Source organism: Vigna radiata, chromosome 6 (genome assembly GCF_000741045.1).
Source record: "Vigna radiata var. radiata cultivar VC1973A chromosome 6, Vradiata_ver6, whole genome shotgun sequence".
Taxonomy (NCBI): Eukaryota; Viridiplantae; Streptophyta; class Magnoliopsida; order Fabales; family Fabaceae; genus Vigna; species Vigna radiata.
In genome coordinates, this window is record NC_028356.1 from 30,367,400 (window position 1) to 30,393,621 (window position 26,222).

The 26,222-nt window shown below is 32.6% G+C and overlaps 2 protein-coding genes across 2 annotated transcripts; one reads left to right on the forward strand and one right to left on the reverse strand.

Annotated features, from left to right (window-relative positions):
• Positions 1-5,246: 5,246 nt before the first annotated feature.
• LOC106764090 (photosynthetic NDH subunit of subcomplex B 3, chloroplastic) lies at positions 5,247-10,601 on the reverse strand. Its single transcript, XM_014648311.2, has 6 exons — positions 10,285-10,601; positions 10,015-10,128; positions 6,502-6,555; positions 6,325-6,387; positions 5,640-5,702; positions 5,247-5,452 (listed from the first exon to the last, which is right to left on the reverse strand). The coding sequence occupies exons 1-6, from the start codon at positions 10,432-10,434 to the stop codon at positions 5,417-5,419; spliced, it is 480 nt and encodes a 159-aa protein (XP_014503797.1). The 5' UTR covers positions 10,435-10,601; the 3' UTR covers positions 5,247-5,416.
• A 4,208-nt stretch (positions 10,602-14,809) lies between these two features.
• Positions 14,810-18,125, forward strand: LOC106763017 (pentatricopeptide repeat-containing protein At5g11310, mitochondrial). The gene is made up of 2 exons (XM_014647169.2): positions 14,810-15,497; positions 16,195-18,125. The coding sequence occupies exons 1-2, from the start codon at positions 14,867-14,869 to the stop codon at positions 17,409-17,411; spliced, it is 1,848 nt and encodes a 615-aa protein (XP_014502655.1). The 5' UTR covers positions 14,810-14,866; the 3' UTR covers positions 17,412-18,125.
• The last annotated feature ends 8,097 nt before the right edge of the window (positions 18,126-26,222 follow it).

A 26,222-nucleotide genomic window follows, 5' to 3' on the forward strand; every position in this document is an offset into this window, starting at 1 on the left:
GAACAAGTAGTAAAATAATAGAAAGAAGTAAAAATCGATTTTTACATTTGTATATAAACATTATACATTTACTTTATAAATTACTCAATATCAACAAGAGTAAAACAAAGAGAGAACGTTAATAAGGAAAAAAAAAGTATCTCTAGTCCTTAATATTAGACAGTTTAAAAGAGATAAATAATTCCTTTAAAAGACATTTTTTTTTTAAAATTCTATGAAGGGTTCAATTCTATTTTTCTTGTTTGTTCTTATTAAATATTATGAATTTTGTATTTCTATCAATATATAATTAGAAGAAAGTTTTATAATTATTAAATAATAAGGGCAAATTTGATACATTAGTAATATTGTTTTGAAAATTCAACAAAATAAAATGAGTTAATTACTTTTATTAGTTTGTATGATTATATTAGAAGGGTTTTATATTAAGTATGATAGGATACTTATATTTATGTATATTATATGTTTATAGGTGATTTTAATTATCAGATAATAGAGAGAAAGAATTGCATTCCACCTTGATTATAAGTTATTTTTTTAATTAAGTGATGACAAAATGTTGCATCTAACAATTGATATTAAGGTAAAAATCACTACTTTAGTAAACGTGTGTTTATACATTCACCTTAATTATCATAAATCCTGCCATGCAAGTTTATTAAAGCTCATTGTTCTTATTTAACATTTTGACTCTAGATTTTACGTAAATTTTTGAAGGACTTATCTCCTTTCTTACATCTCTTTAACTTTAAAAGATGATAAAAGAAAAAAATAGTTAAAAATATTTGTAGTTACTAATAGGAAAATTGAAATTTTTTCATGTCTTATATTTTCGATTCCAAACTTTAAAAGTAAATAAATATAATTCATTTAATATTATAACATTACTTCTTTTTTTATGTTTTTAATAGTGTTTTAAACTGACATTTTAATTAAAACGTGGTGTAAGCATTTTAAATATCAATCTACAATATTATTTGATATAAAAAAAATAATACAATTAAATAATAAAAACTATATTTATTTATTTTTAAAGCTTAAAAATTAAATTATTTTAAAATTTGAAATAAAGATAAATTTTAATTATGGGTCTGTTTTAAAATCCCCATATTATATATATATATATATATATATATATATATATATATATATATATATATATATATATATATATATATATATATATAACTTCCATCCATGATATAGTTTATCTCCTCTTCTTTCAGTCTAACGATTAGTGTCGAAAGATTTATTTTTTTGTATCTTATTAATTTTCTTTGATAATCTTTGTTTCTTTGATAAATATTATTACTGCTTTTCTATCCGTGTCTACTATCTGTCTTGTCCACTGTTCTAATTATAAGAACAATGGCCACATGTTCCATCTCTGGTTGTGTCATCTTATTCAATGGCATTATCAAGCATGTTAGCACACTCTCGCCTTGTCGGTGCACCATTTTTGCAATTAAATTCAAGGCAAGTCACTCTGTTAGTGTTAACAAATTTATTTAGTGGCATAATTGTTAAATAAACTTAACTTAAAACACGGGTTTATTTATAATTTTGAAAGAATTTTAATTTTTGTTAAGTGTCAGGTAGTTATATTATTTTGGCTTAATATAATTTTTTGTTTCTATATTTGTTAACTTTGTTCATATGAGACTATTTTTAGTGTTTAATATGGTTTTCAATTTCGTAATTTATGTTTAATTTGGTCTTTTTTGCTGATGACGTCTAAATATTTAACAATTAAGTGTCGACGTAAGCAATCAGTGAATTACATTATAGTTATTAGCTGACATAGCCACTTAAACACATAATGATGTGAATTTGTGATATTTGGAAGTGGTTTTCTAAAATTTAATCAGACATTTCGAGGTTAGTAGATTCCAAAATACAGATTTTTGAAGTGTGAATGTTTTATGGTGGTTTGGTGGGGAAATCTCCAAGAAATCAAACATTGGGTGATTTCTTTGGTGAGGTGGCTACATGTTGAATCTTCTTTGGTGAGGGGGATACATGTTTTGCCTTGTGTGATAAGGAAACAAGTCAGAAGCTAGAAGAAGGATGACTCGAGTGTATTTGTATGGGGAAGCTACATATGAGACTGTAGGAACAACTACAATCAGTTGAGATAGGATACAAGAGTATGACAGAGTCTTTTCATAATGGAGTTCATGGTTTGGTGATGCTCATGATGTTGTTCATGATTAAAATAATCATGATGATGATGTAACTATGAGGGTAATCATGGTATTTGAAATGTTTCAGGTGATGCTATGTGATAGCGATGTTATTATAATAATTATAGTAAGTAGTTAGCATATGTGCTAAGGAGTGGATAAACCAAGGGTATAGGTGTGAGATGTTAGTGATGACATCGAGGGTCAATGATCGAGTAATCCATTGTGATTGGATTGTAATGTGATGTTTAAATTGATATGACTACTATGTATGGGGTGTTTGATTATTATTGATATAATCAATATGTTTATATCTTGTTATTATGATTGTTTTATCGGTAGTTTATTCCATACGTGTTTGTGTTTGTGTGTTGTAAATGATATTATTGACGATGATCATATGTGTTATACGTGAGCATATGATGTTACAGATGGTGCTGAGGCATGATAGATTCGAGAGATGACGGGGGACAAACTTGGAATTTTATCCACAGTTATTACTTTTGAACTTTAAGACAATATAAATGATGTCATTTTATTTCCTTCGTTACTTTTCATTGGACAAATGTTTTGGAACTATTATGTTTTATGACGTGTGAATGTTGAGGTTTTTGAAAATACGTTTCCGTGTTATGTTAAGCTTGAAATTTTTACCAATTTTTGAATAACCCATGAAATCCTGAAAATTGGGACGTTACAGAATTTGTGTCTTTCGGAGATGACTTCAAGGTGGCCATGAAAGGGCTGGAACAATCCAGCATATGTATAAGAATGGACAAGTTGGAGAGATTATGGACATTTACTATGTTTCTGAACTGATGAACAATATTTTAAGCATGAGTCAGATAATGGAAAAAAGGTAATTCGGATTTTATGACGGATTAGGTATTGTATTTTTTAGAGTCAGAAACACTAGGGACATTTAAGATGCTCAAGCTGATGGTGGAAAAGGAAACTGACAAGAAAATTAAAGCATTACGATCTGACATGGGAGGTAAATTTACATTAGCAAAGTTTAAGGAGTATTGTGAAGAGTAGAGGATAAAGTGTTTTCTTATAGCTTCGTATTCACTATAGCAGAATGATGCGGCAGAGAGGAAGAATATGACTATTCTTGATATGGTTCAAACTATGCTTAAAGGGAAAAATATGTCCAAGGATTTTTAGGCGAAGGCTGTGGAGTGTGCTATATATATACAAAACAGGTCCTCAATTCGAAGCTGGATGGAATGACACCATATGAAAGCATGGAGTGGAAGAAAGCTAAGTGTCAAGCATTTTAAAGTTTTCGGAAGCATAACATATGGACATTCCCATGTCAACTCAGAACGAAACTTGATAACAAAAGCAAGAGGTATGTTTTCATTGACTATGATGAATAGGCAAACTCTTACAAACTTTACAACCAGGTTTCAGGCAAAATTCTGGAAAGTTGAGATGTCCAAATAAATGAAAATAGTGAATGAAATTGGGTTAACTTGAAGGAAAAGCCTTCAAGAAGTATGATTTCTGGGAGAAAGGACTCAAATGATAATACCAAATGCTCGGAGGTCACAAATGTAGGGATGAATGAGCATGGTGAAGATGAACCAATGAGGCTCAGATTTTTTGAGTCTAAATAACATTTATAACTTCACTGATGAAATAGATATAATATGTCTATTGACAAGAGTAGAAAATGAAAACTTTGAAGAATTTAAAGATGCTAGCATTGATCCAAGAATACATAGAGTGGATCGGAACAAAGGAAGAAAGAATTTAAGTATAGAGAAGTTTTGTTAAATAAACTTAAATAAAAAAGGGACTTATTTGTAATTTTGAGAAAATTTTAATGTTTTTGTCGTTTTGGTTAAGTATCAAATAGTTATATTTTTTTTATTGATATATTCGGCCAGCTGTGGTATTTGTTAGGAACAGTTGTTGTTATTATGTTTATAGAATCCGGCTCGATAGATAGTTTTTATTCTGCTTCTAGTTACTATTACGTTTTGTTAAAACAGTCTTTGGCATTTACGTGACTATTAAAGCCATCAATACTGAATAAAAAGATTAGACTCAATTTTACGGGAATATTAGAGTGTGTTTGTGACCGGAGATTTTAACAAGATTAATCTTTCAATGATCATGAGTTTCTACTGTGTCACGAATAATTGAACTCTTAAGGGACGAATTTATTGTTCTCTACTATCATTTGTAAAAGGAAATTTCAAATACCATCAAGTTCTAAAATTTCATTGAGCATAAAGACTTGGAGAGGAGAAATAAGAATTAAAATTATCTAAACATACTTAGCTCACTATTCGGATGAAGATCTAGCTCACTATAGCCATGAGAAAGCTGCTGCGGTAAAGGAATTCCTTCAGCAATTTGTGTGAAGAAAAAGAATACATTACTTTTGTGAATTACACATCAAAGATCATATGCCATTCGCAATCTAATTGAGCTTCTTACTTAGATAAGACATGCCATGGATTAAGTATATAAACTAGTTCAAAATTGTACTGATCATGGTTATCAAACTCTCGAGTTAACTCGTAAACTCGTACGAGTTTACGTTTTCAGACATAGCTTCCAAGTTAACTCGAAAGTAAACTCGTTTTTTACATAAACTCGGTAGAATTGACTGTGAAATCGGTAAGATCGTGTAGAATCGCAAGTTTAGAACGATTCTGTGAGTTTGAAAGTTATATATTCAATGAAATGCATCAAAAATAATGACAAGAATCCAAGTATTTATGTTTTACAATATTTATTTTTATGAACAATATGACTATAAATTTTATTTATTTAAAGTTATATATTTTTGTAGACTTAATTGAATTAAGATATTTATATAATTTTTTTCATCTGAAGTAAGTTCTTACGAATTTATAAGTTTAGTTTACTCACGAGTTTATATAAACTTTCGAATTTGATAACATTGGTGCTGATGTTTTTTCTCTTTTCTGTAATATTCTTTGCACATATTCTGCATATTGGATCCTTGTTTTGGATAAAGCTACAATGTTATGGTACACCAAAGGTTTGTACACTAACCTAAGAATTGAAAGCAAGTGACAAGCATTAAAAAACATGAAGGGAAATTATATATTATAGGTATCTGCCAGTTTACATTAAGAACCAAACCAAAAGTTTTAATAAATTTATGATGCAGGAATCACTAGTTTGTACTGGTGCTTCTAACCCTGTTAAATCCAGGATGAACAAATGGAAATCCTGCTTGGTATGGTCTATTACTTCTTCCACTGAGGAATCCTTTGAACAACAACCTAAAAGGCCATCATAGCAAATATATCAATCCACCAGATCTACTGCAAACCAATCCTAATTTTGAAAGTAATCACTCAATATTTTTGTCTCATTCTTTACACCACTCTTGATACACAGAACGACTAATTATAGCACAGAAAAAAGAAAACATAGCTATTTAAAGTGAAGCTTGAATTTGAAAGATACCTTGCCAGAGTTTTCTTTGTTTCCAACAATAGTTTGACAAGCCAACCTCCAAGATTCAGGTTTCTGTTTAAAATGCTCCAAAGCTTAGAATTAGAAGATACAGAAATTTCAAAACTTACCATTATATCACCTCAGAGTAAGATGATCTTTCTAAGAAATTGGTATTACAATAAAAAAAAGGGGCTATAAATCATCAGTAATTCACTGTTCCATTGGATAAGATGGAAGTGCATGTTAGAAAGTGGATTTAAGCCTAATTGAACCTCACAATAAACATCTCGTATGTGATAGTAGAAATTGGGTGGTCCAATAGTAGCCCGATAGCGGGTGGAACAGAAATGTCCTAGAAATAAGAATATCCCTAGAATAGTCTCTTAAACTTGATACCATATTAGAATATAGGTTTTTAAGCCTAACTCAACTCCATAACTGGCTTATAAGGTGAGATTTGCATATATGGTGTGCATTCAATTCAATGACCATAATATCAAATCATTATCTCGAAATATGAAATTTCTTCACTGGCTTAGGATAGGAGAATTCCAATCAGTTAGACCTTAAATAGCTTATTTCATTCTTTCTAATAATATCCAATATTCAACTATAGATTTAAGCAGTTAAAGTTGAAGAATGACTCGAACAAAACGTTCTTGTGTAATGAATTTGAGAGGGAGAAAAAACATGCCTTCTTGAGATATCTGAGTTCCGTATTGGTTCTTTCATTTAAAAGATCTTTTCCTTCAATAATCTGCAACAAAAGAATCATTTTACAAATTATGTGATCACTGAAATAATTGAATTTTGAAGTTAGTATCGGCTTAATAATGGAAAATGTTATCATGATAACAACAAAACTATTTACCTCTACGATGCAAGTTCCACAGCTACCTCCTCCTCCGCAGTTCATCAGTTTCCCCTGCTCTTCATGAAGTTAAAATTTAACAGCTACATAAATATTATTTAAATGAGTACTTGATCAGTTTTGCTGTATTGAATTTGAGTTAATTCATATAAAGTTTGAGTTTCTTATTTTTTTTAAACGATGTTGTTAAAAACAATGGATAAGCAATTACTATATGAAAGATTTTTTTTATTAAAAATAATAACAAAAATGCGTTGATAACATTAGATTATATATTTTTAATAAATTATTTACCTATTTTTATAACAATAATTATTACAAAATTGAATTTTAATTTAATATTCTAAATTTAGTTAAATGCCATGTTTTCATTTAATAATGAATTGAAAATCTTTCTACACCTTACTACTTATCAATCTATAAAACGGAGTAGATATCTTAAACGAGTATTAAAATAAAAGTAGATTTCTTAAAAATCAACTCACAAAGTTTATACAAAATTTACTTCATTTCACATAAAAAAATAAAAAATATTGAAAAAACTAAAGGCAGGATAGTTACATAAATTAAGGGTTTAATAAAAGGTATTATATATCCGCATAAAAAATTGCGCTGTCAACTATTTAAAATTAGTTGTTTTAATACTTCTCATGTTACTTTTTTAATCAGAATTTTTTTTTAGTCGTGGTCTTTGTAAATATTTATTATAAGAATTATCTGTGTAACTAAAATTTTGATTAAAGAATAACAAAAAAACTAAAATATTACATCTAAATTGTCTTATTAAAAATACTTACTAGCAAACTTTAATATACTTTTGATTACTTAAAATTATGAACATCACATAATTTTTAAATTTTTAATACGATAAAAGAAGTTTCTTGCTAAATACTAATTTTCCTTCTCGATTATTAACACTATGTTTTGTTTTTTGGTATACAACACATCTTGCATTCTTTTAAAGAACGTTTTTTCACATGTAATAAATATATAATGGTGACTATTCAATCGGATTGTTATATAAATTTTATCTTTGTCCCTTTATTTTAAAATAATTTATTTTACTACTTTTACAAATTAATTTTAAGTTCTTTTAAGTTTTATAAATTTAGACTCCAAACAGCATCTTCAATGCAGGATTTTATTACATTCCCTCATAAAGTTTTATTTTATGGCAGATATAAAGACTTGCAAATTTTACTTTACCAAAAAGTTATTATAAAACTCATATTTTAATAATATTTGGCTTAATATAATTTTTGGTCTTAATTTTTGTCAACTTTATTCGAAATGATCCTAATTTTTTTAGAATGTTTAATGTAATCTTTTATATCGTGATTTATCTTCAATTTAATCTTTTTGGCAAACGTCGATAAATCGTTAACGACTAAATGTTCACCTCCATCTGCACCTCCCTTGCCACTACTCACGCAGTCAGAAAAAAAACGAATAATTAGATATAGAACATAACTCTCAATCGTAGAGACAACCCCAAAACGTAGCCATCAACCTCAATTGCAAACGTTGAATGATTAAGAACATAAAATCTCCCAATCGAAAAACCCTAAATCCCCATTTCTAATTTCGCAAACAAGATCAGTAAAACCCCAAAAAGAAAACCAAAATTCCTTTAAGCGAAGGAGAACCCTCTACAGATAGGGTTGATGCGCGAGCCTGAAACAGAGAAGAGAAGAATGGTTCCCCTACCTCCACGCGAACTTGAATTAGAAGAAAGAAAAGCAAAAGAAAACCTTCCCTAGGAGAGAACTTTGCACGAGAGAAAAATGGCACCCAAGACCAATTCCTCCGTGAGGAAGGAAGGGAAAGAAGCTTGAAGCTTCTAGGTTTTGCTTACAGTAAATGGAGAAAAGAAGAGATTGAGGAAGAATCTCTGCCCTAAGGCTAGGTTCCCAGATTCTAAAAGAACAAAGTCTTGACCCTTGGATTCTCTGATAAAATGCCCTCTATTGAAAAATTAAAATCATAAATGCAATTTACTCATAAATGAAGTGGCCAAGATGAAGATGACAAGAGGTAACCATGCTAGATAAAATAGGTTACATCATTTATTGATTGTTGACTCTGACAGATAAAATAAGTTACATCATTTATTGATTGCTGACTCTGACACTATGTCATTAACGATTTAAAAGTCATTTGCCAAAAAGACTAAATTGGACATAAAGTACGATATATGGGACTACATTGAACATTCTAAAAAAATGAAGACCAGAAAAGAGGAGATTGGGGAATAATCTCTCTTGTGTGGCCTTAAGGCCAGGTTCCCAGATTCTAAAAGAACAAAGTCATTTATTGATTGCTGACTTTGACACAGTGTCTTTAACGATTTTAAAGTCATTTACCAAAAGGACTAAATTGAACATAAATTACGATATATAGGACCACATTGAACATTCTAAAAAACTGAGACCAGAAAAGAAAAGATAGGGGAAGAATCTCTCTTGTGTGGCCCTAAGGCTAGGTTCCCATATTCTAAAAGAACAAAGTCTTGATCCTTATTTGGGTTCTCTAATAAAATGACCCCCATTAAAAGATTAAAAAAACATAAATGATGAAGTGGCCAGGATGAAGATGACGAGAGACAATCACGTCAAATAAAATAGGTTACATCATTTATTGATTGCTGACTTTGACACTATGTCATTTTAACAATTTAATCGTTGTTTGCCAAAAGGACTAATTTGATCATAAATTACGATATAAAGGATTACGTTTGAACATTCTAAAAAAAAAATGAAATGAGAACCATTTCAAATAAAGTTGACAAAAATTAGGACCAATAGTATTAAGTCATAATACTTTATTTTAACAATTTAACATTAATTCAACTTTTTTGTATAAGGTTTAGGCTTTAAATATAACATTCTGATTAAAAAACTATACTAGAGATATTTTAAAACTAAAATAATTCAAAATAATATATATATATATATATATATATATATATATATATTAACATGATAAATTTTTGTTTTTATTAAGTATTAAATATTTTTTTATTTTTATCTAACCTTTTACCTTTTTACTTTTACCGCTAAATTATAATTTTTATTTATTTTTGGATAAATTTTAACTCTTCGGTCAATTATTTTTTTAAGAAAAAAAAATTGATTAACGAGTTTAAAAAATATTATAAAACAACAGCTCTAATTAGTAAATTAAAGATAAAAAAGATGAAAATAATAATAAATTATTTTGTTTATAACAAAATCAAAGAACATAAACTTAAATAAAAATAAGAAATAGTTTGAACCTCAAGTAAAACAAAATTTTTTAATATAAAAACTTAATTAAAAATAACGAAATCTATAAAATAAAGTTAATTTAATCTTTTTAAATATGGAAACCATAAAATAAATTATATAACTATAGTAAAAGTAGTTAAACCTGCTAATAAGGAAGAAAAACTAGTGCATATATAGTCATTGAAAATGTGGTGCAAAAGGAGTTAGTGGTTGTGGTGGAGTGAAAATCATGTGGTATGAGACATACGTAGGTGGCGTAAAGCTCGATCTTGTTATCCGTCATGATGTTCCTCAACAGCTTCTCCCCGCTTATCGCTTTTGCTTTTTCCACCGGATACTTTCCATCACTCTCCGCTTTCGGCTGCAACAAACCGTTTCCACATTTTTCATTTCAAATTCACTAACCCTAATTAACTCTATTCGCATATGCTAAATTATCATGAACAAAGTGAGAAGACAAATCGAAGGTGTGTAATTCAATTGAAATTAGGTAGAAATGGAATTAGTTGAAGGTTACCCCGATGAATTCGAGCTCTATTTCTGGAGGAGATTCCGGCGAAGTGGCGGCCATAGCGACGGAGTTGGCTCGCCTCCGGGGAAAATAGGCAGTGGAATTCCGGCTGTCGGCGGCGAGGGAAATGGTGGTGAATAAATTCATGGAAGCCATTCTGTTTTGTGTTATCGATGGTTCGCGCAAACTGTTTTTGTGATGTAAAGTGCAATGGCCAATGTGGTGGTGTCTGAGTGTGCGAGATATCGTACTTTATGCTCCGTTTTGTATTTATATGTGACGCTCTAGAACTCGCTCGTTCCTACATAGCTAAGTGAAAATATTTATGAATTCCAAGTTTAAGTCGATCAGAGAATAATTTTACTCTTGTTTAAAGCTCAGTCTGGTTCCCTTTTTTTTTTTATCTCGTGACGGATCGACTTACTCCTCATATTACATAAATGTTTCGGATATGGGATCTGAGACCGAACTCTTCAAGCTTTCCTTCAGTCTCCCAATCGTCTGTCTAACATACGCCAAAGGTTTCCACTCAAAAGACCTAACGGTGGTGATCTGCAATAAAACACTTCGACACTCAAGTCAACTAGGTCACAAGGAGATCAAAGTGAATACAATTAGATCAAAAGTGAGTTACCTTGTTGTTAAGTTCCTATTTATACATATTAGGCCTAACAATCAGCATTAACTGCTCGTAAATATGTATCTCCCATTTCCCTTTATGCAATATTGTCAATTAATGACATTAATTACCTTTTAACACTGCCTTCCTCAGTTCTTTACTGCTCAGTCCGGTTCCCCTCTCTTTGTCTCACGACTGGCCAATCCTTTCCTACCCTTCGATATGAATCCGACCGATCGGCCTATTTCTCATACTACACTTACCATGAAGAAAATAGTTTTTCTTTTATTGTTTCACAAGATAAAAAGTATTATAAAATTTTAACAAGAATGTTTACTGGGTTGAATATTGAATTTTGTTTCAAGTGTATTGTTCACTTAAAATAATTTTTTGATGATACATTCTAATAAAGTTATCTTTGTGTTTCGATAATCTATCCATCAACCCATTGGAAGTACTTACCATATCCAATTTTCATAATAAACTAATTTATACCTATAATATCTATAACTTGAAAATAAAAATAATATAATCACCAAAATTGAATATGTAAACAGATTGTTGATATAAAAAATGTCTACATCTTTTTTTATTAGATGCGTTACATTTAACACATTTAAAATTACCAATTGCTTCAGTTCTTCTTTTGTAATAATTACACACTGGAAAACTCTATCCATCATTCTCTAAATTAAATTTGATAATGATTGCAAGAGTGATACATCTTTCGTGATTAAAAACTCACAAACTTGTTTTACATATGCTTTATATATGAATGTTTCTTTTTATATTGTGATGAGTTGTTGACTTAGAGCTTGACACAAGCTCAACTCATTTGTATAATTCAAAAATTGAAAAAAGTAAATAACAATAACTTAATAGCAAAAATGACCAAAAATACATACTGTTACTAGTATAGTAAAGAGAAATAATAATAGTTATTTTTATACGCAGTGGTTCCACAACCGAGACATATACAGACGGGATAAAAATAGATAGACTTTTTGCCTCGGTTCTAAACCGAGAAAAAAAGGTTTGTACTTTTGTCTCGGTTCAAATCCAATCGAGGTAGTAGAGGATTTTTTTTCACCATCCGCGAGGTTAGTTGTTAGCCCCTGGCTGCAATCCATCAACGCTCATTGCTCCATCTCACACCATTATCATCAAAGATTCCCAATTGTAAAGAACAAAGAACAAGGATAGCGTGCTCCCACCACCACCTGCAGAGAATCAATCAAACACCACCACTCCTATAGAGAATCAATCAAACATAAAATAACCCAATCAAAATCAGAAAAAGGGGAGGGGAGGAGGCTTCCTTCTTCATTGTGAATCAGAACGGAGAAAAGAAGAAGAACAAGAACGACCACCGTGCCCTTGCGTCCCCGCCCCGTCTTCGTCGCGCCTCCATCGCACCATTGATGATCGCTTCAGGTTGGTTGTTCGCTCGATACAAAGAACCCTAGGCTAGGTTGGATGCACGACTTGAAGCAAGACAAATTAGATTAAAGAAGAGGAAGGAAGCCTCCCTCTCGAAAACGTGAAAGAAAATGGGAGAACAGCAAGGAGTGATGCAACTTTTGTTTGAAAATGCTTTTGTTTGCAAAGTTTAACCCTAAACAAATGTTATTACCCCAGTTATTTTTTTAACCAAGGTAATAAGGGTCTACAGCCTCGGTTCTATAAAGAACTGATGCCTAAACCCTCTCCAAAAAAATTCAGTTATTTTATGCCTCGGTTCTTTAAACAATTGAGATAGTAGACCTTTGCGATAATTACAAGAATGTCACCGTACTATTTTTTTGCTTCAGTTACAACTAAACCGATGTCAAATGCGCGAGTTAAAATTCTTTTTTTTACTAGTGTGCTTCATTTCTTTTATTTGTGGAAAATCTTGATCCATCAATAACTTGGTACCATGCCAAGAGTTGGATGTAGACACCAACCATGGTCTTGAGAAAGTTAATAACTTAGTTAATTCACATGTAAGGCAATATATACTACATAATTGTATTCTTACCAGAAACAGACTTGATTTTGACTTGTGTCAAGATTATCACATAAATACCCATATTTTTATGTTCTATCTCAATAATCCATAAACTTTGTTGCACAAAAAATTCAATAAAGTGCAACCAATCGCAAAACCATTATATATTACAATTTCAAGTGTATTAACATAATTAAATACACACTAAATAATGTAATTCAAACAAATTATTTTACTCACCTTAGATAAGACGTATCAAAGAAAACATTTGTAGGGTTTGGATTGTTTTTCATATTGTGCCGAATTTAAATTACATTTAAATGGATAAGTTAAACAACTAACATCAACATAAGATATATGGAAAATAACAACATAAAAAAACAAATTTCACGTACTAATCAAGATAACAATATAAAAGTCACAATCCTTCCTTTTAAAATTGAATGCTTTCATAGGAATATTAGAAAGTAGTTGTACTTTAATGACAATAGCACCAATATACAATAAGTTACAAACATGATCACATATCTAATATTGTGTCTTGTTCTTTAGAATTTTAAAATTATGTATGACGTAAGTCTCATTCTTTACTAATCTATCCTCCCACGCAACTAGATCTTCTTTCTTAACCATAAATAGTATAAGGTCACTCTACAACACATACAATTGTGTGAAAATTTCAATAAAGTATACATAATAAAAGTGACAAAAACTTTGATCTACAATAAATAAGATTAGCAAAAAGGGACATATTCGACGGGCCAGGTCGACAACCTAACAACTCGTGGATGGGTGTTGCTCCCTACACCTCCCCAAGTGGAATCTGTACCTCCACACTATTTTTATTTATTTCAAAAATATTCTACACCTCCTTATATTTTCTTTTATTCCAAAAATACCCTACACCTCCCTATTATCCTTAACAATCTTTCTCTTTCTCTCTCTACATTAATGGAGCATTTACATGACTCATTAACGGAGCATTTACATGACTCAAATTTGAAATTGTGATATATTTTTTTAAATAAGTTTGATTCAATCTTATTTTTACTGTTGAATATATATTTTTCTTTTCAAATTACTTAATAAATGGTAAAATTTTGTTCTAAATTTCTAGGAAAATGTTTATATATATGTGTGTTTTTTTACATATAATATATATAATTTTTAACATTATATTATGTTTTAACTCATTGACATGTTTGATTCAAATAAAATGAATAAAATATTTAATTTATTAGATAAATAATATAAAACTATTATTAAATACTTAAAATATAAAAAAAATATTATTTATTAAAGATTTAGAATTTATTTAGTTCTTTCGTCGTTATAAAGTTAGTATATAATAATAATAATATATCATTATTTACTATTAATATTATTATGTTTATTATTTTGTATTTTGCATCTGACTTTTAATTTTATAAAATAGAAATGATGAAAGTGCTAATATTAAAATTTTCTTTAAATTTTATGTTAAAAATTATAGATATTATATATAAAAAAACCCACGTATATATTAAAACGAAAAAATACAAGAAAAAAAAGAAGAGAAAATACTTGACCAGATGAAGAAGGAAATAGAAACAAAGCTAAGAAAACCCTAATAATTATAAGAAAATAAACACATTAAATAAAACATTTAGAAAATAAAAAGAACTTACTTTCCTTTCTATACTCTCGTCAAACCAAGAGGAAGCCAACCAACCATGGAAATAACAATAAAACCCAATAAATAAATAAATAAATAAATATATATATATATAATTATTTTATATGAGATATTTTGGATTTTCTTCCTAGAATACTATTTTCTGATATAGTTGATTTTACACTTATTTTAACTATAAAAAAAGTGAGTTTCAAAAAATAATTTTCCTATTTTAGACAAGAGTATGAACGTGTATAAAAGTAGTACTTAAAAGTTGTGAACTTCAGTTACCACTTAGACCATTCCATCTTCCAAACTGAACCAAATGCTCTCTCGTTCTCTGAAATCCCCACATTCCCTCTTCTCCCTCCGTTCATTACCCTGTACTCCAAACCCAATCACAACCCCAAACCCTATTCCTAACCTAAACCCTTCCTTCCGACCCTCCCCACACCGTCTCTTCTCTTCTTCATGGCTATCCGAACCGGGAAATCCAATCATCCAATGGCCCTCACTACCCAAACCAAACCCTCCTCCAAATTCCAACCCCAACCCTAACCCCGTACCCGACCCTACCTCTCCGAACCTAAACGCCTTCTCCCTCATTTCCAACCTCTTCACGGACCCTTCCGTCTCGCCCGGTCCGGTCCTCCACGCCCAACTCGACCGCTCCGCCATCGAACCGGACCCGGCTTCCCTGCTCGCCGTCTTCGACCGCTTTGGCTCGTCCCCCAAGCTCCTACACTCGCTCTTCCTCTGGGCCCAGACGCGACCCGGCTTCAGGCCCGACCCGAACCTCTTTGACGCTGTCGTCAATGCACTCGCAAAGGCAAGGGACTTTGACGTCGCATGGAAACTCGTTCTCGATCACGTCGGTGGAGATGGGGAAGAAGAAAACGAAAGCTTGGTTTCCGTTAGGACCTTTGCCATCATGATTCGACGCTATGCTCGTGCAGGTAACGGATTATGTTCTGTGATTTAGCGTTTCGGATTGTTCAATTTCAGTTTCGGTTTCGCCAATGTGTTTGAGAGTTTTCAGAACTCAAATTGAGTGCATTGTGTGTGTTTGGGGTTGGATTTGCGAAGTAGGGTTTGTTGAAGTTGGTTTTCATGAGTTGAGAAGTGGGTTTATAGACTTCTTAATTTTTAATTTAGAAAGTGAATTTGCTGTAAAAGAAAAATTTGTAAAAGTAACTTTCTTTGGATTCATTTATAAAAACCATCTTGGGCTTATCAATGTAAGTTCTTTGCACTTCAAGTTTAAAAGGAATAGAACCTAAGAATTTTTTTCATATGACTCATGTTTTTTTTATCCAAATAAACTCAATTTAAAAAATAAATGAAGGAAATTACCCTAATGAATCCTTTGCTAATGTGTTCATGGCAATAGATTTTTTCACTGTTCGTGTACTGAAATTGGTTCTGGAAAATCTACTTTTATTCTTTGTTTGTTGCTCTTATAGTAGAAACACAGGTCAAAAGGGATATGAATCTTTGTAATTGTTTAAAATTGCTGAATTTTAAGTTGGTATACTACTACAGCCAATCTATTTACGAATTTTCATAACTCAAATTATGTGTGTAGTGTTTTTCAAAAGTATTCTGTTTCTTTCTCTAACGATGAATGTTTTTTCTTTCTGAAAAAATAATCAGGTATGTCCAAACTTGCAATCAGAACTTATGAATTTGCGAAAGATAAAAAGTCCATTGTGGATTCTGGCTCAGAAATGAGTTTGTTTGAGATATTGATGGATTCACTTTGTAAAGAAGGGTCGGTGAGGGAAGCTTCAGAGTATTTCCTTTGGAAAAAGGAGTTGGACTTAAGTTGGGTTCCTTCTATTCGGGTTTATAACATAATGTTGAATGGATGGTTTCGATCGAGGAAACTTAAGCAGGGCGAGAGACTTTGGGCAGAGATGAAGAAGGAGAATGTGAGACCGAGTGTTGTGACATATGGTACCCTTGTGGAAGGATATTGCCGGATGCGACGTGTCGAAAAAGCACTCGAAATGGTTGGTGATATGAGCAGGGAAGGAATTGCACCAAATGCAATTGTATACAACCCAATAATTGATGCACTAGCAGAAGCTGGAAGATTCAAAGAGGCTTTGGGTATGTTGGAACGATTTCATGTTTTGGAAATTGGCCCTACTGACTCAACATATAATTCTCTCATAAAAGGGTTTTGTAAGGCTGCAGATCTTGTTGGTGCTAGTAAGATTCTTAAAATGATGATAAGCAGGGGCTTCATTCCAAGTCCCACTACCTATAACTACTTTTTTAGGTACTTTTCAAGATGTGGAAAAGTTGAGGAGGGGATGAACCTGTATGCAAAGTTGATTGAGTCTGGTTATACCCCAGACCGGTTAACTTACCATCTTTTGGTGAAGATGTTATGTGAAGAGGGGAAGTTAGACATGGCAGTTCAAGTTAGCAAGGAAATGAGGCATAATGGATATGACATGGACTTGGCTACCAGTACCATGTTAATTCATTTGCTCTGCAAAATGCATAGGTTGGAAGAGGCTTTTGCTGAATTTGAGGACATGATAAGAAAGGGTATAGTTCCTCAGTATCTCACTTTCCAGAGAATGAAAGCTGAGCTAAAGAGACAAGGTATGACTGAAATGGCTCAAAAGCTTTGCAAATTGATGTCTTCTGTTCCCTATTCTGGGAACTTGCCAAATACTTATGGTGGAGACAGAGAAGATGCTCTTACACGGAGAAAATCTATAATTCGGAAAGCTAAAGCATTTTCTGATATGCTGAAGGACTGTAAGGATCCCAGTGAGCTTCGTCAGTATAGAAATTCATCAGAAAATGCTGTCTCAAGCACAAAATCTATGATAGTGGAGATTGAGGGAAAATGAAATTCAGTAGAAACTTCTATGATCTCAGTAAGCACTAAGCAGGGATCAATTATGGAAAGTTTGAAACACATGGGATTCAGTTTGCATTTATTCATGTTCAAAAAATTCTGCTGTGCTTCGCTATGCAATTTGCAGGCATGACAACGAGGTTAATACGGGGATCAGTGAACTGATTTACTGCTGTCATGACTACATTAACAGGCGCAATCTGGGTCAGTTATACAGAAAGTAACTTCTTGGGAGCCACATTGCGGGTAATTTATCAATGAAGATGACATCAACTGAATGCTAACAGATCATAAATTATTGTTTCTTGGAAGAACTTGACTTATCCCAATTACACACTATTTAAGAAGGCTAATTGATGGCTTTAAGAATTCGCAATTGTGGTTATTTTATTCTGTGCAGGAAAGTGTCATAAATTGTTGTTTCAGACAATTGCTTTCCTCTGCCTCTCTCTGGGTATGCTCAGAAAAAGGTCATCAGACTTCAAAAGCTTCAATCCAGAAGAGATTGTGATGATATATATATTGCATTCTTTAATGTATATTAGATTTATTTATCAAAAATATTTTTTTAGGATGAAGTTCGATGTATTATGTATGCTTTTACCCAATATTGTAGAGTCTATTATTGTAGGGCTTCTCCTTACACCATCCCACACACTTCTCCTGTACCTCTTCAATTTTTTTTTTCTAAAAATACCTTTGGGTAAAAATTTTGTTACTTTTACCATATACTTTTTTTACTTTTATTTAAAATCTTAAATCCTTACTCCTTTGTATTCACCTTACTTTAACCATTATTTTTTATTTTGAATACAATTTATATTAAATATTATTGTATAGGATCGATGATATATCAAGTTGATTTTTCACAACAAAAAATTAAATAAATTAGGACTCTATCACGACTTTGATGTCTATCAACCGGCTCAGATTAATTTACCTTAAATGGTGTGAGACGTTACGGTGGGAATATGGTGGCAGCAAATATCTACTGCAAGCGTTAAGTAAATGTTAAACTTAACGCTGAAGCTCAAGATTTAATATCGAGAAGCATCTAAACGAAACAATGGTATAGAATATTGGTATAACATGCTAAATGCTATCAAATGATATATGAATATATGACATCACAATTGCATCTAATACATAAACTTAAAGAGCGCTAAATATTATAGAACTCTTAATAAAGCGCCTAATTATCATAACATTTGATTATAGAACTCTTAAGAGAGTGTCAAATTGTCATAACATTTGATTAAAAAGATAAAGTGTCTGAACACAAGTAAAAGTAAATGTCTTTACAAGTTACTAAAAACAAGAAAACGTCAAATAATTATACTAAGCACTTAAGTCTTCTAACGCATTAAATGCCTAGATCATTTAATGGTTTGAATGCATGTACATACTTTTTGTCTGTTGTGTTGTGCTTTCTTTTTCTATGCAGATTATCAACTTTATTTAAAAGCCTTCTCATAATCAGAAGAAGAATGTTTAGAGACATAAGGATATTAAAAGAATGTTTCATACATGCCTTTTGCCTATCTCATCTGTACACAACATAATTGTTCTGCAAGGAAGCAACATAGCTTCTGACTCTAAGCTAAAGCTCTGATTAATGGTCATCTCTCTCGAAGACTATATAAAGAAGACTCGCAAAAGAGAAGAAAATAATAAAAAAAGAAGAAGAAAAGAGAACAATTCTTTGAATCATTACGCTGATGCTCTACCTCTAAGTTTATATCATCTAAAGCCTTTTGTTCAAAGAGAAAGAACTTTACAAGCCTTCAGAAGTACATTGTATTATTCATATATCCTCTCTAATAGAGTTGTCTTCTGTCTTGTAAGAAACCAAAACACTTGTTATGTTATATTCATAAGTGAATTCAAACACTTTTATTCTTTAACTCATTGATGTTAAATGTTCTAGACATGTTGTCTAGTGTGGTACTAGGAGTGGTTAAACTCGTTTTAGTCAGGTTGACTAGGGTTGGAACCAAAAGTGACTGATAATACTTGTATACTAGGAGTGGTTTGTACTTGTTGTAATCTTTGTAAAATATTAATGGAACCCTTTAAGAGGTCTTAAGGGAGACTAAATATAACTTAAGTTGAACGAACTAGTATAAAAATATTTGTGTTATTATTTTTCTTGCTTATAAAGTTTTCATAAACGCTTTATTGAAAATGCATAAGTCTAACAACTATTGCACATAATATAATCCTTGCAATTGTAATTAAACGTTGATTTGCTAAAAAGTTTAAAACACTATTCAACAACTCATCTCCCCCCTCTTTCTCGAGTTTTCCTGCATATCAAAAGTATTATTTAAAATATTCACTCTTAGTTAGATAACTTGAGTATTTTTATTTTCTTTAGAACATAATTACTTTTGGTTAAGACTTGAATGTTTTTTAAAAGGTCATTACTCATAATTAGAAGAGTTTTACAAAGAAATAATTATATAAATAATTGTTTTTCTCACTACAAAAGTGAAGTACCATTTTTCAATGGATACAAGGTTTATACACTCTAGTTTATTAATGAACCCAAACAATATTATTGTGAAACTATAGGAATATAAAAAACTTTTGAGCATTAATATTGATAATGAACCCAAACAATATTATTGTGAAACTATAGGAATATAAAAAACTTTTGAGCATTAATATTGATAATGTTTGGACAACTCTATCATTCTTTTTTTCTTCAAATTTAAAAGATTTCTTTATATAAAAAATTGAGGAAAGAGTAGTTGCAAGATCAAGTTTTCATCTTTAAGGTTGTGTTCACCTGAGGAGAAGAATTTGGGGAGTGCGTGGATGAATTTGAGGGTGAATTAATTATTGTTTATTTGAGTATATTTGAATGTAAATGAGAGTGAATTTGGAATTAAAATTTATGAAAATTAGTGTAGGATTTGATTGATGTGACAGATAAAATTTTTTTGTTTAATTGATAGAAATTGAAGATTACCAAAATGTTTCTGATTATTAAAGTAACATAAAATAGTAATTGTTAGGTTTAAACCATTTAGTTGTCCCTAATTTTGGGAGGTTTTCCCATTTTGATCCCCGTCTTATTAGAATCCCCAATTGAGTACCTATAAGTGCTAATTTCAATCAATTAAGCCCCTGTTGTTAAATTTAGTTAACGGGGTTAACTTTTTTGCACAGCTGGAAGGATGACCTGTTAATTTATGTAAACGTGACCTATTTAGAGTTGAAACGTGACATGAATTAGAGTTAAAATTGATTGAAATTAGCACTTATGGGACTCAATTCATGCCACGTTTCAACTCTAAATAGGCCACGTTTATAGAAATTAACAGGTCATCCTCCCAGCTGTGCAAAATAGTTAATCTCGTTAACTAAATTTAACGGCAAGGGCTTAATTGATTGAAATTAGCACTTATAGGGACTCAATTGGGGATTCGAATAAGACGAGGATCAAAATGGGAAAACCTCCCGAAAATAGGAACAACTAAATGGTTTAAACCTAATTGTTAATGTTATATTTTGTTGTAAAATAGTTTATATAAAGTAAAAAATTAACATTAATTATTAAAATTAAATTTAAAAATGTAAAAAAATAATAATTTAGTAAAATAAAATTATTTTAAATTTAATAATTTTTGTAATATAATTTACTACGTATGATTTGTAATATAATTAATATTTTTTTAAATATAATATTAAATGCTGTTAAATATTTATATATCAGAATCTAAATTTTAGAAGTAATTTAATAATTCAAATCAAATGTATTTTATAGGTTATAATAATGAATTACAAATAGAAGAATAATAATTAATATTGAAGAATAAAAGAAAGATTAAAAAGAAAATATAAAGTTGTTGCTGAAACAGGTACTGCATTATGTATTTTCTTTCTTCCACACGTTACTTGCAGAAACAGACACAAGTAATGTTGTTGTTGATCTGTTACGTACCATCCCTTTTCTGCATTTTCCCTATTTCTTATAAATCACAATACTTTCTGTCCATTGCCTGGTAAGACATGAGTTGGGATTGCTTGAACATGCAGAAATGTGTTGGTGATTGCTTGAACATGCAGAAATGTGTTGGTGATAGTGGATCTCTGACCGGAAGCCAAGGCAGTTGGATCCTCCACCTTCATCGCATATAATCCAGCGTCCACCACCAAAGCAACTTCCAGCTTCGTCGAACATGACGCCTGCACCTCCACCATGAAGCTTTGAAGCTTGGAAATGCTTCAACCTCGAACCGAATTTGGGAATCAAATATACAATGGGGAACCGAATAACAACAACAACTGGGAATCAAATACAGGGGTCATGTAAATTCTTTCCACCCCTGGAACCGAATACGAGTGGAAGAGAACCGAATATTCCTCCAAAATATTTCATTTCAGCCACTATTCTTCATCTTGTTCAGCTTCAAACTTCATCTTCAACCATCATCTTCGTATGAAATCGGTTATGTCATAGTTAGAATGGATGTAAATAAGCTTCACGAGGACTTGGACTGGAATTACATAATAGGCAAAAAGTTAAAGAAGACATTGTATCGTCAATCCTTGCAAATCGTTGCACTCTCGCATGTAATGAAAAATTGATAAATTGAAACAGTGAGGAAATCACAGACAATAGAATACTGATATCGTAAGGAATTTCTGGTATATTAATAACAGAGCTGTCTCAGATTGCACTTCCTATGAGTTCAAATGAGATCATAGAGAATCAATCCAATAACAAGAAATTGCAAACAGAAATGGAAGAATAGCACTAGTACAAGTTCAACAACGAAAAGGAATTACGCCCAAGAGAGAGAGAAGAATAATTTCCATTCATTGCCTACCCTCTCTCCTACCCCACCATCTGCTATATAACTAATTTCATTCCAGAAGATATCCTCTGAAACGTGTATTTGGTTGCCTCACACGTTTCCCTTTTTCTTCCACGTCATTTCCATAAGGTGCTGCCACCTGTTCTTGGTTGTGTCTGCTGGCCTTAGTCTTTTCTCCCGCTTCTAGAACATTTCCCTCATCTATTCTTGTTACACTGCTTCCCCCTTTAAATTGAACCTTGTCCTCAAGGTTAAAGTGTGGATAACCCGCAACTATATCATCTGTGTCTTCCCAAGTTGCATCATGTTCCCCTAAACCTTGCCACTGTACCAGTATTTGAGGAATGTGGTTGTACCGCGCATAATTTGCCTCTTCCTGAGCACTCGGAAGGGTGTTAAAATAGGACCTTCTACAACTGTCGTTAAAGGCAATGGAACATAAACCACATCAGTAGCTCCTTTGAATTCTTTTAGCTGAGAAACATGAAAGGTGAGGTGTATCTTGGCATGAGGAGGTAAAAGAAGTTTGTAAGCTACTGTGCCGATTCTCTGCATAATAGGAAAAGGTCCAAAATAGCGAAGACCTAACTTTTGATTTTTTCGCAAGGCAACTGAGTGCTGCCGATATGGCTGTAACTTAACCAACACCGAATCACCAATCTCAAATGCCTTATGAACTCTTTTCTGATCAGCATATTTCTTCATCCTTTCCTGAGCCTTAATCAAATTCAACTTTAATTGAGCCAAAACANCATCTCTCTGTTGCAACATTTCTTGGATTGAAGGGGGATCTAGTGATGAGTAATTGTACTTGATAAGTGCAGGTGGATCTCTGCCATAAACGATCCGGAAAGGTGTCATTTTAGTACTNTGATGATANGAGGTATTATACCAAAATTCTGCCCAAGGTAGAAATTTGAGCCANGCTTTGGGATTTTCATAAGTAAANCATCGCAAGTACATTTNTAAACATTTGTTGACCACTTCAGNTTGTCCATCAGACTGAGGGTGGTAAGCAGTGCTAAGGTTCAATTTGGATCCACTGAGCTTAAGAAGATGTTGCCAAAAAGAGCTAGTGAAGACTTTGTCCCTATCGGAAACAATTGAGTTGGGAAACCCATGAAGTTTGACCACTGTAGAGAGAAAGACTTCTGCCACTTTTTTGCTATTGAAATCAGACTTGAGTGGAGCAAAATGTGCATATTTAGATAATCTATCAACAATCACAAAGATTACGGTAAATCCCTCAGATGGTGGCAAACCAATTATGAAGTCCATGGTAATGTCTTCCCAAATTTGATGAGGAATTGGTAAGGGCTGCAATAATCCAGTAGGAAGGGTTGTGGAAATTTTGGCTTGTTGACAGACCATGTATTGTTGGACAAAAGCAGTAATGTCTTTGGGCATATTCTTCCAAAAGAACTGAGTTGAAACTCGTGCCATTGTCCGTGCAATACCAGAGTGACCTCCAATTGGAGATGAGTGGTATTCATTGAGAATTTGGTTTTTGATTGTTTGCTCACTTGGAACCACAATGCGGTCTTTCCAATACAAGACTCCATCTAGCCAATAGTAATGAGGATGAATGAATTTCCCTTGAGAACAATCAACAATAATGGATTGTAGCTCGGAATCTGAATGCAAGGAAACTTTAATATGTGAAATGAGATCAGTAGTGATATGAGAATAAGCCATAAAGAAGGATCGTGAATGGGCATCAACAACTAAATTTTCCTTCCCTGGTTTGTACTCAATCGTAAAGTCATATCCCAAAAATTTGTGCAGCCAAGCCTACTACTTTGGAGTTTGTAAGGACTGATCCATAAGGGATTTTAAACTCTTTTGATCCGTGCGAATTAAGAATTTGTGACCCAACAAATAGTGCCGAAACTTAGCAATGGCTTCCGTTATCGCATAAAATTCGCGTGTATAAGCTGACTGCTTGGCTAATCGGTTGGATAATTTCTTGGAAAAGAAAGCAATANGGTGNNNTTCCTGGCTCAAGACTGCACCAATTCCCGACCCTGATGCGTCAGTCTCAAGGATAAATGGCTTGGAAAAGTCGGGTAAGGAAAGCACTGGTGCGGTGGTAATGGCATGTTTCAATGACAGAAAAGCAGTAGATGCTTCATTTGACCACTTAAAATTATCCTTCTTTAACAAGTTCGTTAAAGGATTGGCAATGGTTGCATATCCTTTAATAAACCTTCTATAATAGCCGGTGAGACCTAAGAACCCCCAGAGTTGTTTGATAGTTTTTGGCACAGGCCACTGCAACACTGCTTGAACCTTGTTGGCTTCCATTTGGACACCGCTGCTAGAAACCACATGGCCTAAATAGTCGATTTGTTTGAGCCCAAAGGAACACTTTGACATTTTTGCATACAACACATGATCCTCAAGAATCTGCAAAACCTGGTATAAGTGATGCAAGTGAGCGGACCATGATAGGCTATACACCAGGATATCATCAAAGAACACCAAAACGGACTTCCTCAATAGCCCTTGGAATATATCATTCATTAGGTTTTGAAATGTGGCAGGAGCGTTGGTTAACCCGAATGGCATAACTAACCACTCATAATGGCCTTGATGAGTTCGAAAGGCTGTTTTGTATCTGTCGGCTTCATTTACCAGTATTTGATGATAACCCGCCCACAAATCAAGCTTAGAAAAATATTTAGCGCCAAACAATTCATCCAAAAGCTCTTCTACAGTGGGAATTGGAAAGCTATCCTTCACTGTAATGGCATTCAATGCCCTATAATCAGTGCAAAATCACCATGTCCCATCTTTTTTCTTGAACAAAATTATCGGAGAAGAAAAAGGGCTAGAACTTGGGATAATAATCCCTTTATCAAGCATCTCTTTCACCATGACCTCTATTTGTTGTTTTTGACTATACGAATATTTATAGGGTCTGACTTTCACTGCATCACTACCCTGTAGCAAGGAAATTTTATGATCCTGAGATCTCGGAGGAGGCAGTCCAACAGGTTTAGCAAATATTCCTCTATACGTATAGAGTAATAGTGCGAGCTCTGGATCCAGATCCTAAAGACCGATGGCTAAGTGGTCTGGGCCAGTAAAAGTGGGGCATAGTTGCAGGGTAAATATCTCAGCAATACTCTGAGTATGGTTCAAGCGCTTCAACTGATTGAATTGTGTGAAACCAATAGGTTTTTGTTTGTCACCCATTAATGTCACCAGCTTTTTATCTTTATAATATTTAATAGTCAGTGAGCTATAATCGGCAATGTGGGGGCCCAAGGTAGCTAGCCAAGCTGCCCCTAACACCAAATCAACACCAGAAACGGATAGTAAATAAACAGGGGGACTCAGAATCTGACCCTGCACCTGAACTTGCAGCTCGGAAATCTTGCCCTCAGTTGACAGGTATGCCCATTACCCACTAACACTGGAAGACCTGAAGCAGGTTCCACCGGTAACTTAAGAAACTGGGCCAATTTAGGTTGCAAGAAATTATCACTCCTACCACTGTCAAGCAGTATCTGAACCTCCTTCCCTGCAATTGTTCCAGTGAACCGCATTGTACCTACACCAGCGGATCCTTTTAATGCATTAAAGGATAAATGATGTGTCAATTCTTCTTCTAAGTTAGCCACATCCTCCTCCATTGCCTGTTTGTCCTTCTCATCCTCATCTAGTTGCATTAGCAAGTATTGTCTATTTGGACAACGGTGTGAGGCAGAGAATTTTTCGTCGCAAGTGAAGCATAATCCTCTTTCTCTACGAGATTGCATTTCACTAGGGGACATTCTCTTAATAGTATTGTTTCTAAATTGAGCAGCATTGGGTTTGGTGTTTGGCATAGCCAAAATGGGTTGTTGCACAGGGTTCGTATAAGATTGTGTGGAGGTGTTGGGATGAATGTGTCTATTGTAACTCACATACTGAGATTTGGTTTTGACAGTATACTTTTCCTCGAATAAGCGAGCTAAGGAAATGGCCTTTAA

What these genes read in the sequence shown, in the direction of transcription:
- LOC106764090 (XM_014648311.2), bottom strand. Translation starts at nt 10,434, where the DNA reads ATGGCTTCCATGAATTTATTCACCACCATTTCCCTCGCCGCCGACAGC. An exon ending in TAGAGCTCGAATTCATCGGG is followed by an intron (nt 10,129 to 10,284) that starts GTAACCTTCAAC and finishes GGTTTGTTGCAG; the next exon opens with CCGAAAGCGGAGAGTGATGG. An exon ending in TCGAGCTTTACGCCACCTAC is followed by an intron (nt 6,556 to 10,014) that starts GTATGTCTCATA and finishes CATGAAGAGCAG; the next exon opens with GGGAAACTGATGAACTGCGG.
- LOC106763017 (XM_014647169.2), top strand. Translation starts at nt 14,867, where the DNA reads ATGCTCTCTCGTTCTCTGAAATCCCCACATTCCCTCTTCTCCCTCCGT. An exon ending in TCGACGCTATGCTCGTGCAG is followed by an intron (nt 15,498 to 16,194) that starts GTAACGGATTAT and finishes AAAAATAATCAG; the next exon opens with GTATGTCCAAACTTGCAATC.